Below are 18580 nucleotides of genomic sequence, written 5' to 3'. Positions count from 1 at the left end.
GAACCAGGAAAACTTTTCGGGCCCGTTGCTAGCCAAACTAGCCCGGAAAATCCTAGTAAATCACAGGGGCAGGGCTCAGCTCACACACAGATAGCAGACATGAGGCATCGGTAAACACACCATAAGCAACGGCGACAATACATAAATCAATACACCCCATTTTTACGTTACAGCAGTTGCAATGCTGCGTTGCGATCCAAGAAAGAAACGACGCACAATGCTCGAGCATACAGAACACCCCCCAGAACCCCTCCAGGGACCACCAGGCTTGTCGCCACCCTGACAGAATCCACGTCACCGAGACACAGGTACAAGCTACACTACACCATTCGTAGTACTCTCTCCGGCGGGCGGCGGCATGGTCCGTTCCCCGGCCCAAGGCTGCCTCGGCACCCCCGGCCCTCACGCCACCAGCACGTACAGCGCGTAGATGATCCCCGGGATGTACCCCAGTATGGTCAGCAGCAGGTCCAGCCAGAACTCTACCTGCATCATCGATCGATCCATCATCCATGATGACAGTCAGTTGGATGTAATTGGTTGGCTACCAAAATTTACCATGTCAAAATATGAGTACTCCCTCCGTCCCAAAAAGAATACAATTCTCGCTTCTCGAGGAGTCAATGGTTTTCAAGTTTGACCAAAATTTATGCAAAAGATATCAACATTTATAATACAAAATTAGTATCAATAGATTAATGATGTGATATATTTTCGTAATAGATTTTGGTCGATACATAAATATTAATATTAATCATTATAGACATGGTCAAACTTTAACAAATTTGGCCGGCGCGAATCCCATAATTGCGTTCTTTTTAGGACGGATGGAGTATGCTAAAGTTCTAGCCCTTATTTGGTTGGAATAAAAAAATAGCTCAATTTATAATATTACCAACATTTTACGTTCAAGTTTTGGTATACCCACATTCTTACATGTTCATATTTTGATAGCCAACCAATCGAGGTCATCAAGCGGGAATGCTAGCTAGAATGTATTCGTATCACACATAGCGGGGTCATGTCATGTCACTTACGCCGCAGCCGTAGCGCAGGAAGACGCCGACCGGCGGCAGGAAGATGGCGAGGAGCACTTCCACGAACGTCGCCGTCCCCATGGCTCCCTGCACACCGTCGTGTACGTAGTATCCGCTTGCCGATGGCGCTCTCTTTCTCTCCGAGTCGAAGTCGAGGAAGAAGAAGATGCGCCTGGAACTGTGCAACTGCCTGATCAGAAGTGGCGCACAACCCTGTTTATATAATAAGCCTACTCAGAGGGTGGTTTTAGTTGGACAAGTGGTACTACTCCGTAGCAACTGCTCCGATCCCATCGAGAGAGGGGGCGTACGTGTCCGCCGCCGCGGCACGCGGCGGGCGCGGCCTCGCACCACGTCGCCGGCCGGCGGCTGTTCCGTGCGGGACTCGGGCACCGCGGCGAACTGCGCGATCCGGACGCGGGTAAAACTATACGCTTTCGGTGGCTCTTCTTCTGGTGTGTTCTCCGTGAAAGGGGGCGGGCCTTTCTTCGCCGATCCGCCTCTGATCTTGGTGTCAGCATCTGCTTGCCTGGCTGATGAGGATATCGTAATACTGAGAGTTAGGCTCGATGCCTTTGCGGTCGCGACAGCTGGCGGTTCGCCTGCACAGCCCATCCCTCGTGATTCATGAGCCAATAGAAAACCCTGGCGTGTCTATCTCTTTGTTGGGAGCAGATCAGCAGATCGAATTACCAAATACCTAAATATGATGCAAACAGCAATTTGAAATTTTTGCAGTTTTTTTATTTTTACAAATAGCACAGACATTCTGTTTCTCCAGCTAAGAGCAACTTCAGCAAGCCCTCCAAACAGCTCTATCTCAAATTTAGAGGACTAGACTAAAAAGATACACTCTAGTAGACTATCTGCTTAGCCCTCTATTTTTGGAGAGACCTCCAAATTTACCCATCCACCCTCTATTCCTTAGGAGTCTCTAGGTAGGACTCTATTATGTGTTAGAATTGAGGGTTATTGCTAGAGCTTGGAGTTGAACCAAATTTGAAGGTCTTTAAAAAATAGAAGCAACCTCTATTTAACACTTAGAGAGTCTAATATAAGGACTGTTACTGGAGATACTATAAGAGCTTCAAGTAGGTTATACTACCTTCAGCCGAGTCACTATGGAAATCCAATTCAAGATTGTCTTTTGGCACTAGTTTGTTTAATGGAAAGGGGAAGTGCAAGTCTGGTAGGTTCTAAGCATCTTCAATAGTTTTTTTATTTGTTCTTCACAAAATTTGTTATTTGCCAAGTCCCCAAATAGATATAGGGAGGAAAAAAAAACTATCTCCAAGAGTTCCCTATTTCCTCCCATAAATGAAAAAAATTGGCCTCACAAGATTTCTCCCGCCATCTCCTCTGTGGCACCAAACGCCGGCGCAATGGCCAGAGCTACTGCAGGTCACCTTTGCCAAGTCCCCATGGCTGGCGCAAACCCTATGCCGGCGCAAGTCCTACAAATCGGATGGAAAAAACCATACCTGGATCTTTCCTCGACGATCTTGCTGCGAAGAGGAGCAGACGCGGCGCCAAGAAGGGCGGGAGAACAGGGGTCGGCAAAAAAAACGGTGATGGGAAAAGGGATTGTGAGTCACGATGTGGTGCCTATCTTTGAGCACAAAATGGAAAATATGCCAATTGTTAGGAGATGGAGAATTAGAATATGGGAACTATTGGTGATGTTTTTTTCCTTTTTCTAAAAAACAAGTATAGGGAAGAGGAATAAGGAACTATTGGAGTTGCTAGTGCACACCCAAGATGACGGATTATTTCGAAGGAATCCAAATACATTAACCAATAATTGCTTCCCTTAATTTCTCGATTGAGCAACAACTCAACAAACAGCTACAACTTTTCTGAATTGCATGCAATGCCATGTACATTCGAGAGAGTATTTACAATTCGTGGTGGGGGCCACTTAATGGTGTAGAATAAGTACGCTAAGCAAAAATAACATTGTGGTCTGGTTGGGTTCGGTAGATTGTTATAAGTTCCAGATCAGCTGACAGGCAATTTGTCACCCAGCTCCTTGTGGCAGGCATGGATGAGATCATGAGACACCACGCTATCGATAGTGTGCAGCTTCTTTTCAAGTAATTGACAGAAAACCAGGTTCTTGCAGTTGCCAGTTCCCCCATCACTGTCTGGTAGATCTGGTAGGCGCAGCCAACAACCAACATAATAGCCTTGAGTCTTTTAGCCTGCACAACATAACAAGGAATGCTGGTCATAAGCGATCGCCAGAGTAACATGACTTCAGCTTAGCGTATAGTTTTCTAGTGCCCTTTCAGCCCTTGTTAGAGGAAAAGCACATATTACTGTCAGCAGCTAATTTCCAAAACTTCATAAAAAAAGAAGATTAAACAAGAAGAACAAAGTTTGGTCAGATACTCCGATTGACAGTGGAAGTTTGGTCAGGGTACGCTGCTTGTGTTGATATTAGAAGATCAGGCAAAGTGATCTTCACACTTGATATGGTGGATTACTCGTTTACAGATTCAGCTGTACTGCATAAGTCCTCTGTATTATGAGCAGCCTCTTGCCTGCACAAAGTCGTCTAGGTCGAAGATTCATGCAACAAAGCGCAGTGAACGAGCATGTGCAGATTTTGGACTCAAGCTGATGCATTCAGGATTATTCAGAGCTCTGAAGTTTTGTTCGCAGGCCTGAGAACTGCAAACAAAACCATTTGTAGAATTGCATAAGTACTATTTTTTGCTCCCTGCACGAGGCCAAATCCTGCTGCTGGACGCACGGTTGGCACAAAAAGTACACCATGATACATGGTATGATACTTAGTTACTTACAGTAGACAAAATCAAGCTGTTTGTGTGTGGCCTTCTGAGCCATACAAGTTGACGTGTGAAAGTTTCAGAAAATTGCAGAGATGGTGTGTAACTCGTACTTCGGAAGGGTCGTTGTGCTGCCAAGAAGATCGGCTGTGCATCCGCCATCCTCATTATGCAACCTATCAGAGGATTGCACCATCTTATTTCCCGGGTGTTATGTTTTTAGAGTTAACCCGGGTATTTTGTTTCAGGACTAGCTGTATCTTCTGGTCAAGATTATAGTTACACCATCACAATGATATATTGCTGAACCTTCTGGACAAGATATAAAATCTGAAAGAACCAAAGTGGCAGTCTGAACAGAATCAATCGCCATATAGCACACCTTTGCTTTATTGAAAGTCTGGGAAATATGTTAATAATCTTCAGAATTTGATCTTTTTTTGGAGAAAAAAAAAGCAGCTGCACTTGGTACAGAAAAAGGTGTCCAGTTGCTAGTAATCTTCTTCGGAATTTCATCTTGACCGTTCGGAATTATAGATGGGCTTCCGCCGCCGCGCCGCTTCCAAGTCGCCGCACCCATCAACCCCAGCGCAGCTTCCAGGTGCGCACCGACTGAAGCTTGCGGCTCGGAAGTCCATGGCCGCTTCCTCCTCCTCTCTGTCATTCATCACCATGGGCGCGGCGGTTTCGGGCGGAGGAATGAGTGCCCTGGCCGGGGCCGGCGGGGCATGGCCATGGAGACAGGCCGTCGGGCCACCGAGACGGCGAGGCGGCTTCGGGGTACAAAATTGTTTTGCAGAAGGGCCCCTGATGTAGAACCAATGTTGTACATTCCCCCGATTGAATTGTTATGGTCAGAGGTTTTGATTCAGACTGAACTGAACAACATATGCGGATTTCTGGATCGAATTCGATGCGCTCAGGACATTTTTCAGAGGTTAAATTGTTTCTTTTCGAAGTTTACAAACCTATTGAAGGCGAGCCAAAGGAAGGGATTCTCACAAATTCCTGCTTTGATCATCCTCGTCATCCAAGATTCCAATCAGTTCAATCAGGTAAGGAAAGGCATGTAAAGGATATCAAATTGCCGCCTACTCCCTCAAGGCCATTTTCACAATTATGAAAGAGCATCAGACTGATGAAATAACTCGCGTACTAAAACAGACAGCTTTCTTCACCCAGCTAGGATTCATTCTGAATCTTAAGAATCATTTAAGCATTCGATACTTTAGGTTTGTGCAGATCATGAATGCCCTGAGTGTATATATACAGCATCGTCGGTGGATGGATATGTACACGCGTACACCAGATTCTACCCACAACTAATCGTCCCCGTCCCCTGGGCCCTGGCAGACTTTTTCTACATTTCTTCAGGCGACAATGCCATCAGGCCTACGGGAACCAGAATCAAATGGCCCATCACCCGAACTAGCACTACGTGCAGCTCCCCACCACCGCGATCTCGTCTTTGAGCGTCTTCCTCTTGCCCTCGTGCTTGCTCCCGGCCTTCCCAGGCTTTTTCAGCGTCTGCAATGCAGCAACGCATTAGATTATTCAGTCAGAGTCCGGCAATGTTCAGAAGCTCCGCTCGAGCAACATTAGATTTGTGGCAGACAAACGGATGAATAAGGGCCTAGAGACACCGACCTTCTTCAGCAGCATGTCCGTCTGCCGCTCCATCTCCCGTATCTGCTCCACGGTCATGCCGTACCACTCGTCGATCCACGCGAAGCACAGCCGGTGGCATGCCAAGAATAGCGCCCTCTCCCCCTGCATGGACGAAGCACGCTGCATTATTAGCTCTGGACTTCTGAATCCAGAAGAAGTAAAAAGGCTCTGAACTTGTGCACATTCAGAGCGTACCGCAATGATGCAGTCTTCGAGCCGTTCGCCCAAGCCCCAGATTGGGGCATCCATGATCACCAGCTTGTATGTGGTCATGACTGGACGGCATGAATCCTACAGCAAACATCATGCGTAATGTGATTTCTGATTTGTCTCTTGACGATGGCAGCACTAGCTTCTGAACATACTAGTTGAGGAAAAGTCTGCATGACTGCAGACCATCCATCCCTTCAGAAGAGGGCCTCGCTCTGTTCTTTGCGACTTGAAGGCTGTCAGGTCGACATTTGGAGCACTGATCACCTTGCTCCAGTAATCTCGGGATATAGATGCGATGTCGATGACCTCAACTTCTCTCGCAGCTAATTGTTCACTGTTCAGATTATGCGCCTGATGTATAGTAGTACTCTCTTATTAGTATATCCTGGTATTCTTACTTTGTCTGAAAGACTGATTTTGAAGCATTATTATGATTTCAGTGTACTAACATTTTCGGAACAGCCGTTGTCGGGTCTGTTTATGGTGTCGATGGTCAATGAGCATTTGCTGAAAAGTGGGCACTGGCGACAAATGATGAAGACAACCAAGTTAGTTCTGAAGTATTCAGCTATCAATGTAGTGTCAAGGTTTGAGAAACACTTCCGAATACCTTGATCACTAGTGAGCATCAGAGATGATGGAGTTCACAGTATACATCAAAGCACAGTAGAACAAGTTTAGCGTACATTCTCATGGACTGAACATTACATTGCAGACTGCTTTAAACTGACCATTGCTAACCTGTTCTGCTCTTTGGAAACGCACACCAAGAATCCTCATGCACCGTGAGAGCAGTGGCAGGAGCAAAGCCCTTCATCCAGGATGGAATTTTGCTGCACATAATTTAGTTGTAATTGTTGAACAAGAAGCTATGTTGAACAGGCCAAAATTATTGTCCTAGTTTTTTTTCCCAGACATCTAGCTATTCAGTTATGCCTGCCAAGGAAGGCAGTCTTACAATGTTCATAGAAACTTAAGAGTAGTACATAAAATAAGTAATTCATAAATCTATAAATAAAGCCTTAACAATCATGTTTCTGAATTTAAAAACCTTTGCTAACCGTGAAATACTTGTGAAGGTCACCAAGTATACCTAGAGTAACAAGTAGAAGTAGATGATAAAATTAAAATAAATTCCAACCTCTGCAGATGATAGACATTTGAGGTGAGTTGGCCCTTGCCAAGCTTCTCATCCTCAAATGGGACCTACTGCAGTCTCTGTTACCCGACACTTCACTGAAGTCACGTGTCGGTGTCGGACACCGTGTCCGACACCGATACGTCCCCGATACGTCTCCGATACGTATCGAAGGAGTATCGGCGGATTAAACATCTAAAAAAATATTTTCAATTTCCGACACCTCGCCGACGCGTCGCTGACACGGCCCGGCCCAATAAGCGCTCGAGCTGCCGCCTCCTCTATGTTCCGCGCGCCGCCGTCGCTCCTCGCCTCCTCCCCTAGCTCGACGCCGGCGCTGCCGGGAGCCAGCTTGCCGCGCCTCCACGAATCGACACACCGCCGCCTCCCTTCAGGCCGCCGCCTCCCCGTGTCCTCCGCCGTGCCGTGCCGTCATGCTGCGCCCGCCGCGCGGGCCTCCGCCGCCGCCGCCGTGAGGAGGCGGGCAGGTTGGGATCCGCCGGCTTCCTCCACCTCCGCCGCGCCCACGGCTGCTTTCCGCCGCGCCCACGGCCGCTTTCCGCCCCTGCCTCCTCGCCGTTTCCGTCTCCTCCACCCATGGCGCCGCCGGCACCTTGGCCCTGCCACGGCCGCTGCCCTGCCGCGCACCGGAGAGGGAAGGGATAGGGAGGGGCGCGGGAGAGGGAAGGGAGAGGGAGGGGGGCACGCCGCCACGGGAGAGGGAGGGGCACGCGGCGGAGAGGGAGAGAGCAGAGCAGGGGAGGAGAAAATGAGTAAAGGAGGAGAGAGCCGGGGAAGAGAAAATGAGGTGAGGAGAAATAGGAAGAGAGAAAGGAGCATATTTTACTTTGCTTTTTGTGCTGTTGATTGCTATTTTTTTATTTTTATTTTATTTTATCTTACGTATCGCAGTGTCGCTATTTTTAGGAAAATGACGAATCGCCGTGTCCGACACATATCGTGTCCGACACGCGTGTCGGAATCGGGGTGATTCTGGCTGCAGTACCTCTACGCCCTCCTTGCTGTTTGTGTTTTCCTGCTCCATCTTCATGATGGTGTAGCTGAGGCCTATTTCATACTGTAACACAAGAATCGAGCTTGGTCAGTTCATAATTCAACGCAGGAATGCCGAAGCTTCATTTTTCTGCTCCTTTTGTCATTATACCTCTTCCATGGACATAGGCATGACGATCCGACTTTGCACAAGATTGAAGTCAAGGTGTGCCCAAAATCATACAGAAAACACAAACATTTTTTTTAAAAGATACAGAAAACAAAAAAATGGGCAGGAAGCAGTGTCAGCATAAAACTTTAGGGAGGATACAATTCCTTGATGTGAACCATGGCAGAAGTAATGTCAAGATAAGCAAGTCTGATGGTGGGAGGGAGGGGGAGGAAGAGCTTTTGCCTGTTTTTCGCGTTCTTATGTCCTTTGGTGGTTGAAGAAGGCAATGGACATAGCCAAGGAGCAATTTTTAATCCTTATAAACTTCTGACGTAAATACCCTCTTATAAATGTGAAATCCCATTCTACCTGCGTTGAACAATATGCACTCTCAGAATAGGCAAAAACGGATTTACATATCCTTGAGGTGCTAAACTGAAGTTCCAGGAGGACAGATTTGCAAAGAACCTAGAAATGGGCAGGTCTACATCGAAACGAGCTGTGCGGTGGGAAGCTTACGAACGTCACCGATTGCCTTTATGTAACGTATCCTCCAGCTGATGGAAAAGGGAAGATGCCGGCATCCGCCCGGGCGCCCAGACGATGGTGCCCACCCCTTTTCCGTTCTTGCGTCAGGGGAAAAACACTTGGCCAGGAAGAATTTATGCCTTGAAAAGGCACAGTTCTATCACCCAATTGATGGATCGTGGCGGTTGATGGCCTGATCTATGTGGTCGGAGTTCTTTGCAACAAGGCCTGTCAAATCACCTAACAGGCTTCAACTCTTGGGCTCTTGGCTTCTGAAATAGGAAAAAAGTGATCCTGAACTACGACCTGTTGATATCGGATAGTCCCTAGTTTTTTTTTATGTCTACAAAAAAGTTTCATCTTGATCCAATTATATTTACATGTTCCTTAGATATTTATCCAACATGAATTTCTCAAAGGAGATATTCATATGCTTTTTTTCTTTGGCGAAGAGGAGTAAGGTATATCTGAATATCTGATCGCATGAGCCCCAAAACTGTAACAGCCTTATGTTGATTAACTAGTTAAACATGTCATCATGTGCATCTTAAAGCATTAAGTATAATTAGCTCGCAATTAAGGAGAGACTTAAACCTTAGGCTAATCCACTGTTTGGTAGTGGCGGACAGTCCGCCCCTATACGGCGGACGGTCCGCGACTATGCCACGTGGCCGACCACGGTTCACCTCGGGCACATCGAATCCACTGCCACGTCACCCTACCCGCGAACAGTCCGCACCTTACTCGCGGACGGTCCGCTAGCGCATCTCCGATGCGTGTCACGCGCGCAGAGTCTAGGCGCCACGTCCCACCCTCGGGTCCACTCGTCAGCCCGAGCTCTCCATCTCCCCAGCACCCCTCTGCTCTCTCTCTCCCTCTCACTCTCCCCAAACACCCTCTCTCTCTAGCAAAGCCATGGAGGAGCTCCCCTTCCTCCACTCTTGCCATTGAAGCCCTACCTCGCCGGAGCATCACCGGAGAACGCCGGAGAACGACGCCTACGAGCTGCACCACCCCGATCTCCTCTTCTTCCTTGGGGAGGAGCTTCCCCAACAAGCTTCTTCCTCTACTTCATCCTCTTCCTCAAGCCTAAGCAAGGAGGACGACCCCGAGCTACTCCAAGCCTTTCCCGACGACTTGAAGCCCTTACCGGTGACCCACTCGACGCCGGTGAGTGTTTCCCCTCCCCGATCCATCCGCATTGCCCTAGGATTCGAAGCCAAGAACACACATAGAGCACAAATCACCATTGATGACCTAGAGCTTCGAAACCCTAATGCATGTGTGATTTAATTATCAAAGTGAACTCCCTAGACTCCCAAGCACCTCTAGGAACAAACCCCACCCCAACCCGTGGCCGGAATCGCCGGCGACGAACTCGCCGGTGAGCCTCGGCTGTGTCGCGGACGATCCGCCCGACATGGCCGGACAGTCCGCCAGCTCATGACCAAATGCAACAGAGCCTCTACACGAGTTCTGGCCTTTCAACATTTGAAAGGCGGACAGTCCGCTCAACCCACGCGGACGGTCCGCGATTTAGTCAGAGAGCATATTTTCCACCCAACACGGTCCGCGACTGACTGGCGGACAGTCCACCACTCGGTCCGCTGTTCAGACCGGACGGTCCGCTTCCCTAACCCGGACGGTCCGCAATTACCTGTTCAGCACCCTTTCACTAATTCATGTACCACCCACCTTTGTACCTTATGTCCAGTCTCTATACCACAGTTTAGCCTTGTTAAAGCATGCATTCTCCTATCATTAGCAATCATTGCACGCATTCATAGCATGATCATTTCTCAAACATCATTTGCATTCATGTAGAGACCGTGACACCGGAGCTAGAGGAGGGTGAGCCGGAACCCGTGGGAGACGACGCTTCTTTTGAGACTCAAGGCAGACCCTTAAGCATTTCTTACACCCTATTTTAGATCAATGAAGTATATGTGTCTCGTTTGCGCATGAGTTATTATATATATATCATTGATTGCGTAGAACCTATCTGATGCATTATCAACCTTGATTAGGATATCATCCTTAGATGAGTATGCTTGAATAGGTGTCACGAACTATATGTTTAGCCATGCTTAGCTACGGTACAAGACGAGAGGTGGCAAGGTCACCACTACTCGCGAGCTATAGGATGTTTGATTAATTTACATGATTAGTCAAGAATGGATAAAAGTTGAGCAAATATGAAAGATGATTCGGACTTGGACAAGTATGATAGTGCCATGTTGGGATGGAGCTCACATAGTTAGTCTTGCTTGAGTTGATTAAGGACCGATGCGTAATCGCTTTGATACTTGAGCACCTTTTCGTACAAACCACATACTATAAAATGAGACAGTAAGCCAACTAGCATAAGTCACACCTTGCCTTGATCGGATTCGGTGCGAGTTGTGATGGAGTGTGATCGGCGTTTTCGGTGCACTTGTCCTTCTCGACCGTTCGCTCATAGTCGGTTGTGTTTGTGTGAAAGGTTGAGGCATGAATCAACACTTATCCTTGGCCGTGGGTATGGTCATTGGTCTTGTTCTCGTGTGGGAAAAGTTGTACACCCCTGCAGGGTTTTTGATTTATTGCAATAGACGCGCTCTCGGACATTGAGCATGCTCTTGTACTTTGACTTTAACGTAGAGTTATCGAGGAAGTTCATGGAAGATTGAGTTTATGATTTATGAACACTTTACTTATGTAATTGTTTGATGCATGCTTTAGAGATCATAGATGCTCTGTCTTTTGCTTATTACAACTTGATCAAAGTTAGATGCTTTTATGCAAAAGTTAAATACCGTACCCTATCCTTGCTACTAACCAAATGCATTCTCCTTGAGGTCGGGATAGTATATACCCATATTGGATAAGCCCTGCGAGTACCTTTTGTACTCATGGTGCTATCGTTAAAATTGTTGCAGGTGATGCGCAGCCGGAGGCCGTGTTCGGCTACTTCTACCCCGCGGACGGAGGTGCGGGTGAGGAGTAGATGGCCGGTAGCTATGTGAAGGGCACTATCGGCATATAGTGTTACCTTCTTATTTTACGTTATGTATGGAGTGCTAGTAGTAGAATTTCCGCTGCAAAAAATCTGAAGACTTGTTGTATTAAACTTTGAACCGCTTTGTAATTGTTGTCGGTCAAAACCCACCGGCGAGTAGCGACAGGCAACACGAAGAGCCGGGAGGCTGCCGGGGCGCTGGCTGGCACCGGTCCCTCGGTCAACGGCCCAGATCCTGGCACACGCCGACGCTTCCGGAGATGCAGGGCGTGCCACCTGACCTATACCCGATCAGGAAGGTGCAAACGTGTTTTCGACGATTTGCCTGCATGCACAAACACGTGTAAACATTAGTCCGAGCCGTGGTCGGCTCCCCGGGATGACTCTTGCATCGGCTTTAAAGAGCCGATCGAGTCCCGGTGTCAGATTAGATCTGCATATCCGGATATTAATAGATAAAGCAAATAACTGCAAAAACTGCTTCAATTAGATCTAGCTAATCCAATCCACGACGGTAAAAGCTTCACTGCTAGATCGGAACATCCTACACGTAGTTAGGCCTAACGAGCGTAATAGATAACCAAACCTTAACCAGAATAGAGGCCTAAGAATAAGCGAAAGCCGATTCCCGGATCAATCACTATTAAGATCAAGGCAAAACATCTAATACGTCACCGGATCGTCCAACCCGTTTGCAAGACCTAACCTAATAGATATTAAGCCGATTCTTAAGTATAAGAACAAACCATAATAGATTAGATCTATTAGATAGAAAAGAAGCATAGTGTTATCTCTAAGCGACTAACTCTATGCAACGAGAATTAGCGTAAGATTAATACATGATCACGCAGAGATAACATGATATTCGTAGATGATGAACAACAAAAGCATGATAAATCTACTAAAGGTCATGCTACGAACATCAGGATAACTAGCACTACTCGCCATAAAAAACACTTCAGTACGAGTAATACCAAGGTAAAAGCAAGAACAATGCTGCCTTGATCGCAAGAAGTGATCAGGGCAGCGTGGCGCTTACTTGGATGAAACCCTAGGATTAGGGGTGGCGGTGCGCCGAGAATTATTGTTGCGAGACGTGATGACGTTCTTCTTTTTCATTAAATGAATAGGTATATATTTATAGTTTAGATAACTTGACCCGTAAGGCAAACTCTAACTAACAAAAGGAAACAAAATATAATATCTAAATAACTAACTAAATCTGGACTCCTGCCTTCCGTCAATCTAGATCTTCATGAAGCTTCCAGATATCAGCCGAAACAATCGTGGCAGATCTTATTGTTTCGGCAATCCCCATCGACTCCTAACGTATCTTGACGTGATTCCAGCAGCATCGGGAACCCCTGCTGTGGGGTCGGGCGAGGCAGACCTCCCACGCAGACGTCGACTGGGATCGGCTGATGGCCGCATGTAGCACGTCGGAGGTGTCAACGAGTGCAGTCTCTTTCTGCAATCCAGCTTCGTGAATAGACTGGGCTTCAATATGAATTAGGCCCGTGACCCCATCTCAGCTTGACCCTTGAGTGCCCAATTATCATTGTATTTGGCCAAACTTATGATATAAGCCTGGCTAAGTGGGCTCCTTTACCGTGGGCTTCTTCTGACATTTGGCCTACCAATCCTGGTCAAATTCTGGCGATAACAGTAATATAATCTCGTGTGTTGGACGTGCCTATGTAATGGTATTACTGTTGTGCTCGTAAAGTGTGTTTAAATTCTGGGCGATGCTCATGACACATTCGCTGGAACATGTACTTCAGAGCGGTTAATCGCACGCCGCGGACAGATGCTGTTCAGCGATTCGCTGGAACATGTACTTCGCTGTCCGCAATGCTGGTTTTCCGGTCGACCGTCCACACGAGAACTCGTGGTCGACGCGCTGACCCACGTGGTGGAGCCCACACCCACGTGAATACCCCTCCCAGCCCCGCGCTCTCTTTCCCTTTCCCAAATCCCGTTCCCTTCTCTATCTTCTCTCTCTTTCTTCTTCTCTCAGATCCGGATCTGGTCGTGCGAGCTCCGCCCTCCTTGGCGAGCGGCGCGGAAGACCGGCAGCAGGGAGGCGCGGCGCGGCGCGCCGGCGGCGGGTAGGCACGGCGCGGCGATGTTGTAGCTGCTGAAGCTCCATGGGGCCAGGCTCCATGGTGGCGAATCAGTTGTGCGGCGGCGGGCCTCCCCGGGGCAGACCTTCGCGAGCGGCGACGGCGGCAGCGGGCTCCCCTGGGGCTGAGCTCCTCGAGTGGCGGTGGCGGCAACGGGCTCCACGGCGGGGTGGCGGTGGCGGGGAGGCGGCGGCGACGGGGCAGCGCCGCCTCCTGCGCACCGGCATGTTTTTTTTCTTTTTTTTCAATTTTTTACCTGATATTTTTTTTGATGTAAAAGTTTTTCTCATGAGATTTTTTAATTTGTTTCCGTACAGCCTTCCAAATTTTTTCTTTGAAAGTTTCCTTCTCCCCTAATTTTTTCTTTGAAAAATCTTTGTGGTCGCCAATTTTTTTAAAAAAATTTCTGCTGCTCTCCATTCGCCCTTGAATTTTTTTTCCGCTCTCCAGAAATTTTTCTTCAACTTTTTTATTTTTTCTTGAATTTTTTTTCAAAAAAATTACTAAAAATGAAAAAGAAATGTAGCGGTCGGAAATCGACCGTACGTACCCCTTCCGTACGGTCGACTAAATTAGTCTCCCCCTTCGCCGTCCGACGATGACCGCGCGCGCGTCAGACTCAGACGACGTCTCGTCTAACAGCCAGCTCACCTCACATGGTTGGCATGCGAGAGACCTGATTGTTGGAAACCGTTTTTTTTTTTGATAACATATTGTTGGAAACCGTTAATGAGACGGCCGGCCGCCTCCCTGTCAGTCCAAACTGTGTCCAATGCAACAAGTACGTTTTGGAGATAGAGTTAGGCGGCCTTCTTTTGGTGTCGTCTGCGATTATTGCGAGAGTGACTGACCGACCCATGGCCATGGGGTCGTCATGCATGCGTAGCTCCAGCCCCTGCTCTACTGTTGCGCGTTGAAACGAACATGGCATCATTTATGCCATTTTGAGTGATTTTGGTGATCGATTGACAACGCAATCATTGGGACTAATATGATTGTTAAGATGACCATTCTCAAGCTTTTAGATTCAAGTGATGACAAAGAAAAGATAGAAAAAGTTAGGCTCTTCGGTCGGTAGCACCGGAAGAACCGACGCATAAGCATCAGTGCATCCGATGGTTGTCGGAAGAACCGACGCCATGGTATTTTGGTGCAGAAGGGAATCAAAGCTAAGTCAGCTTATAGGCACCGGATGAACCGATGGTTCAAAAAGGGGCATCGGTGCATTGGGCATACTATGTTCCAGAGACAATGTCAAGCGCCCAGGAAAAGATACTTCAGCACCGGTTGAACCGGTGAAGTATCGGTGCATACCATCGGTGTAATGACGTCAGCAGAAGAGAAGAAGGCCAACGGAGTGCTGTGACCTGTGAGTGACCGGTTTAACCGACGGTCAAGCATCGGTTCAACCGATGATCACTGTGTCAGCTGTCAGGAGTTCAACGGCTACTTCGGGTCTTAGAGTGACCGGATGAACCGACGCTACCCCTGCCAGAGGCATCGGTTCATCCGATGATGCGCAGATTTCTGCTGACCGTTGGAGCAACGGCTACAAGACTTGGTGGCCTATATATATGGCATCACCCGGTCATTTGAAGCTTGCTGGAGTCCAAGGAAGTCACATACACACCTAAGAACCACTCCAAGCCATCCAAGAGCTTAGTGTTCATATCCTTACCCCTTAGTACACTTTGAGAGTGTTGTGTAAAGGATTAGCTCTTAGTGAGTGAGATTGCAAGGCTTCGAGTCTTTGTGCTGTGGTTCATTAGCGAACCAAAACAAGAGCTTGGTGCGCCGGCACCTTGGAGCGTGAAGCTCGCCGGCAACGTCATCGACCCTCCGAATTGGTGTGGAGCGGCGACGACATCTTTGTGCGGGGGACGTGGAGACCCCCATACTTTGTGGAGAAGCTCCTTAGTGGAACCCGGGGCCAAGGTGACCGTGATTGTGTTCACGGAAGAGACTTGGTGGCCGAGTAGCAATACTCTTAGTGAGTGCTACAACAACGTGGATGTAGGTGTGCCTTTGTGGCTAACCGAACCACGGGATAAACACCCGCGTCAAGAGTTTGCTATCTCCTATCCCGCTCTTTAAGCTTCCGCATTTCATACTAGCAATTTGTGTGCCTTTACTTTCATAGAGTAGTTTCTTGATAGGAAAGGCTATATGTTGCTAAACTCTTTTGGGATAGGGGTTTCACACTAGATCAACCATAGTTGCACATCTAGATAGCTTGTTTTAGCTTAAATTTTGTGCAAACTAGTTGGAGTCATAGATCTAAGTTTTTAGAATGTCTAATTCACCTCCTCCCCCTCTTAGGCCAGAGCACCCGATCCTTTCACGCGTGTGTGCTCAGTGCGTTCTGCTCGCTCCTTTGTACACCTGTATCGACCCTGGTGGCGATGGGCGCGGGGCATGTTCCACGCAAAGCAACACCAACACGCGGGCATTGTCCACGAAATTATGATCTAGCTATCACACTATCACAGTAACAGAGCATCAGCTCGTAGAGTGGTATATATATACTAGATATTAGTCTGTGTTTAGCTTTATGAATTTCGCAATGTTCTTCAGATTGCCAACTCTAGCTGTTTTTGATTTGCAAGACTACGTGTGATCATGCAGACAGGCCGGGTTGAGCTAGCATCATCAGTATAGTAGTAGACGTAGTCAAACTGCACGGAGCTGGTCAGCTGCCTCGCGTATCCGATCCGCACATGACCGTTCGTTCGAGGTCCATTCAGCCGGCGATCGCCTAAAATCAGTTCGTCTAGCAATAGCGCAAAATAGGCGATGACCTTCTAGTAATAAACACAGCTGCTACCAACTAGCTGCTAGCAAAAGGCAGCTCAAACCGTCATACGTAACTGCATGTCTGCGTCGCCTCACGCCCTCATGATGGGGGAGTACTTCTGTAAGAGTACGCTTGTTTGTATGATCGCAAGTTCGTAACAAAAACAATTTTTTTTCATTTCGCCAACAACATCGGCAGGTACTGCATGGATTCAAGAGCAAATTAATCGTATTGACGAAGTACTATAGTCGTACAGCCATAATTTCGGCCGGCTACTATGCGTCTTGCAGCAGCCAGCATGCAAACAACCAGAGAAACGTTACCGTTCCGAGCTACACGGTTGCAGATTTTTTTTTTTGAAACTAACTACACGGTTGCAGACTTGCAGCACGTATGTGTGTTATTATCCAAGTACTTGTATCACCGGAGCCACTGATAAGGCCTATCGGCTGCCGATCAGATCAGGTCCAGAGCTGGGCTTCGTGATCCGGCCACGTCGCCGAGTCCAGGTCCGAGTCGTAAAACGCGTGGTACGCCGCCGCGCCGAAGTCGCCGCCGCCGTCCACCAGCGGCGGCGACGGGTGCTGCTGGTGGTGGTGGCTGTCGCGGCGGTTCGCCATCTCGACGCAGACGAGCGCGAGCAGGTTGGCGTGCTGCGCCTGCGCGTTGAGCAGGTCGGCCTGCGCCCGGGCCAGCTGCACCTTGAGCTCGTTGGCCTGCTTCTGCAGCCGGCACACCGCCCCCGCGCACCCGTACACGGGGTCCCGCAGCCGCGCCTCCGCCTCGTACACCATGCTGCTCACCGCGTCCGCGCGCGAGCTCTCCGGCAGGTCCTGCGCATCCCCCAGTAACGCCGCGCGCCCGCGTCGATCAGCACATCGATCACATTACCTGGAGAAGTAGAAGTAGTACGTGTCGCGACGAGACGCGCGCGTTACCTGGAGGAGCTTGATGATGTTGCTGGCGCCGAAGACGCGGTGCGCGGTGGTGAACTTGGCCGGCTCGGTCGGCGGGAAGTAGGGAGCCAGCACGCAGCCGTCGGCGCAGCGGCGGCGGAGGATCTTGCACGCCGCGCACGGGCTCAGCACCACGGTCGGCGGCGCGTTGCCCACCACCTGCACGGCGGGGGGAGGAGCAGGCGGCGGCGAGCACGACGACACCCGCGACGGCGGCGAAACGGAGCGGCAGCTACTATACTGCTGCTGCGGCGGCGGCGGCGGCGTCGCCGTGGTGCCCGTGCCCGTGCTCCCGCTGCCGTAGTCCATGACCGAGCGGTGGCAGCAGCTAGTGTTAGCTAGCTAGGGTACGTGTACGTGGTGGAATAATGATCTGCTGGTAAATCAGAAGTTAAATTTGGTGGTGCTATATATAGAGAGAGGGATCGACTGGCCGGGACGTGCCCCGCTAGCTAGATTTTCCCCTTGCTCGCTCTCTCGTTCGAGAGAGGCCTTTTCTTCGTGGACTATATAGCGCAGATCGGTCGACCGACGATGCAGATGCAGCAGAGCACTACTGCAGCAGTACACAATGCTGACGATGAGGTCAACATCAATTCAGTTGCGGTTTTACTAGTAGTAAACGTCCGTGCTGTGCTTGGCCAAGTTCGGCAGGTTTTGAAGTCTAGGAGGGATGGTTAGACGTAGCAGTTGCTCTAGCTAGTCTCACCACGGCGCATGTCGCTCGATCATGCATGCCTTCTTCGTGCATAGATTACTCCCAATACATGCATACTAGTCAGATCATCGTACGTGTATGCTAGTTTACAAAACTGAGAACAACGTACGAGTGATTTCGAAATGTTTTTGTCTCTTGTATGAATCTTCCAATGCCGTATTTCCAGAAGAGGTGACCCTGAAGCCGAGCCCGTAGAAGTGCCAGTCCAAAACCAAGACCTGGAACGAACACAAGAATTATATTGCCAAAAAAAAAAGAGAGAGAGGATCGTTCATGATTCGTCAACATATATGGTGTCTATAGCTAGTCGCCATCGTCTCACAAGTCATGCAAAACATGAGCATGCTCCACCATCTGTTTGGATATCGTCCATAAAGTACTGCTGGTAGTATGCAAGTCAGACGGTGTGGTGTGGCCATGGAAATCAAGCGCAGCACGACCTGCACGTTA

At 48.8% G+C, this 18580-nt stretch overlaps 2 protein-coding genes and 1 pseudogene across 2 annotated transcripts; all 3 read right to left on the bottom strand.

The window, feature by feature from the left end:
* Window positions 1-102: 102 nt before the first annotated feature.
* Window positions 103-1249, bottom strand: LOC120687650 (low temperature-induced protein lt101.2-like). Its single transcript, XM_039969679.1, has 2 exons — window positions 1038-1249; window positions 103-486 (listed from the first exon to the last, which is right to left on the bottom strand). Exons 1-2 carry the CDS (start codon window positions 1116-1118, stop codon window positions 403-405), a joined length of 165 nt encoding a protein of 54 aa, XP_039825613.1. The 5' UTR covers window positions 1119-1249; the 3' UTR covers window positions 103-402.
* A 3828-nt stretch (window positions 1250-5077) lies between these two features.
* LOC120693355 lies at window positions 5078-8305 on the bottom strand (annotated as a pseudogene).
* Window positions 8306-16666: 8361 nt separating this feature from the next.
* Window positions 16667-17881, bottom strand: LOC120691932 (LOB domain-containing protein 1-like). Its single transcript, XM_039975136.1, has 2 exons — window positions 17395-17881; window positions 16667-17289 (listed from the first exon to the last, which is right to left on the bottom strand). The coding sequence occupies exons 1-2, from the start codon at window positions 17719-17721 to the stop codon at window positions 16918-16920; spliced, it is 699 nt and encodes a 232-aa protein (XP_039831070.1). The 5' UTR covers window positions 17722-17881; the 3' UTR covers window positions 16667-16917.
* Between the last annotated feature and the right edge of the window lie 699 nt (window positions 17882-18580).

This window comes from Panicum virgatum, chromosome 9N, assembly GCF_016808335.1.
Source record: "Panicum virgatum strain AP13 chromosome 9N, P.virgatum_v5, whole genome shotgun sequence".
NCBI classification, from domain to species: Eukaryota; Viridiplantae; Streptophyta; class Magnoliopsida; order Poales; family Poaceae; genus Panicum; species Panicum virgatum.
This window is presented reverse-complemented; position numbering and strand designations above follow the sequence as displayed.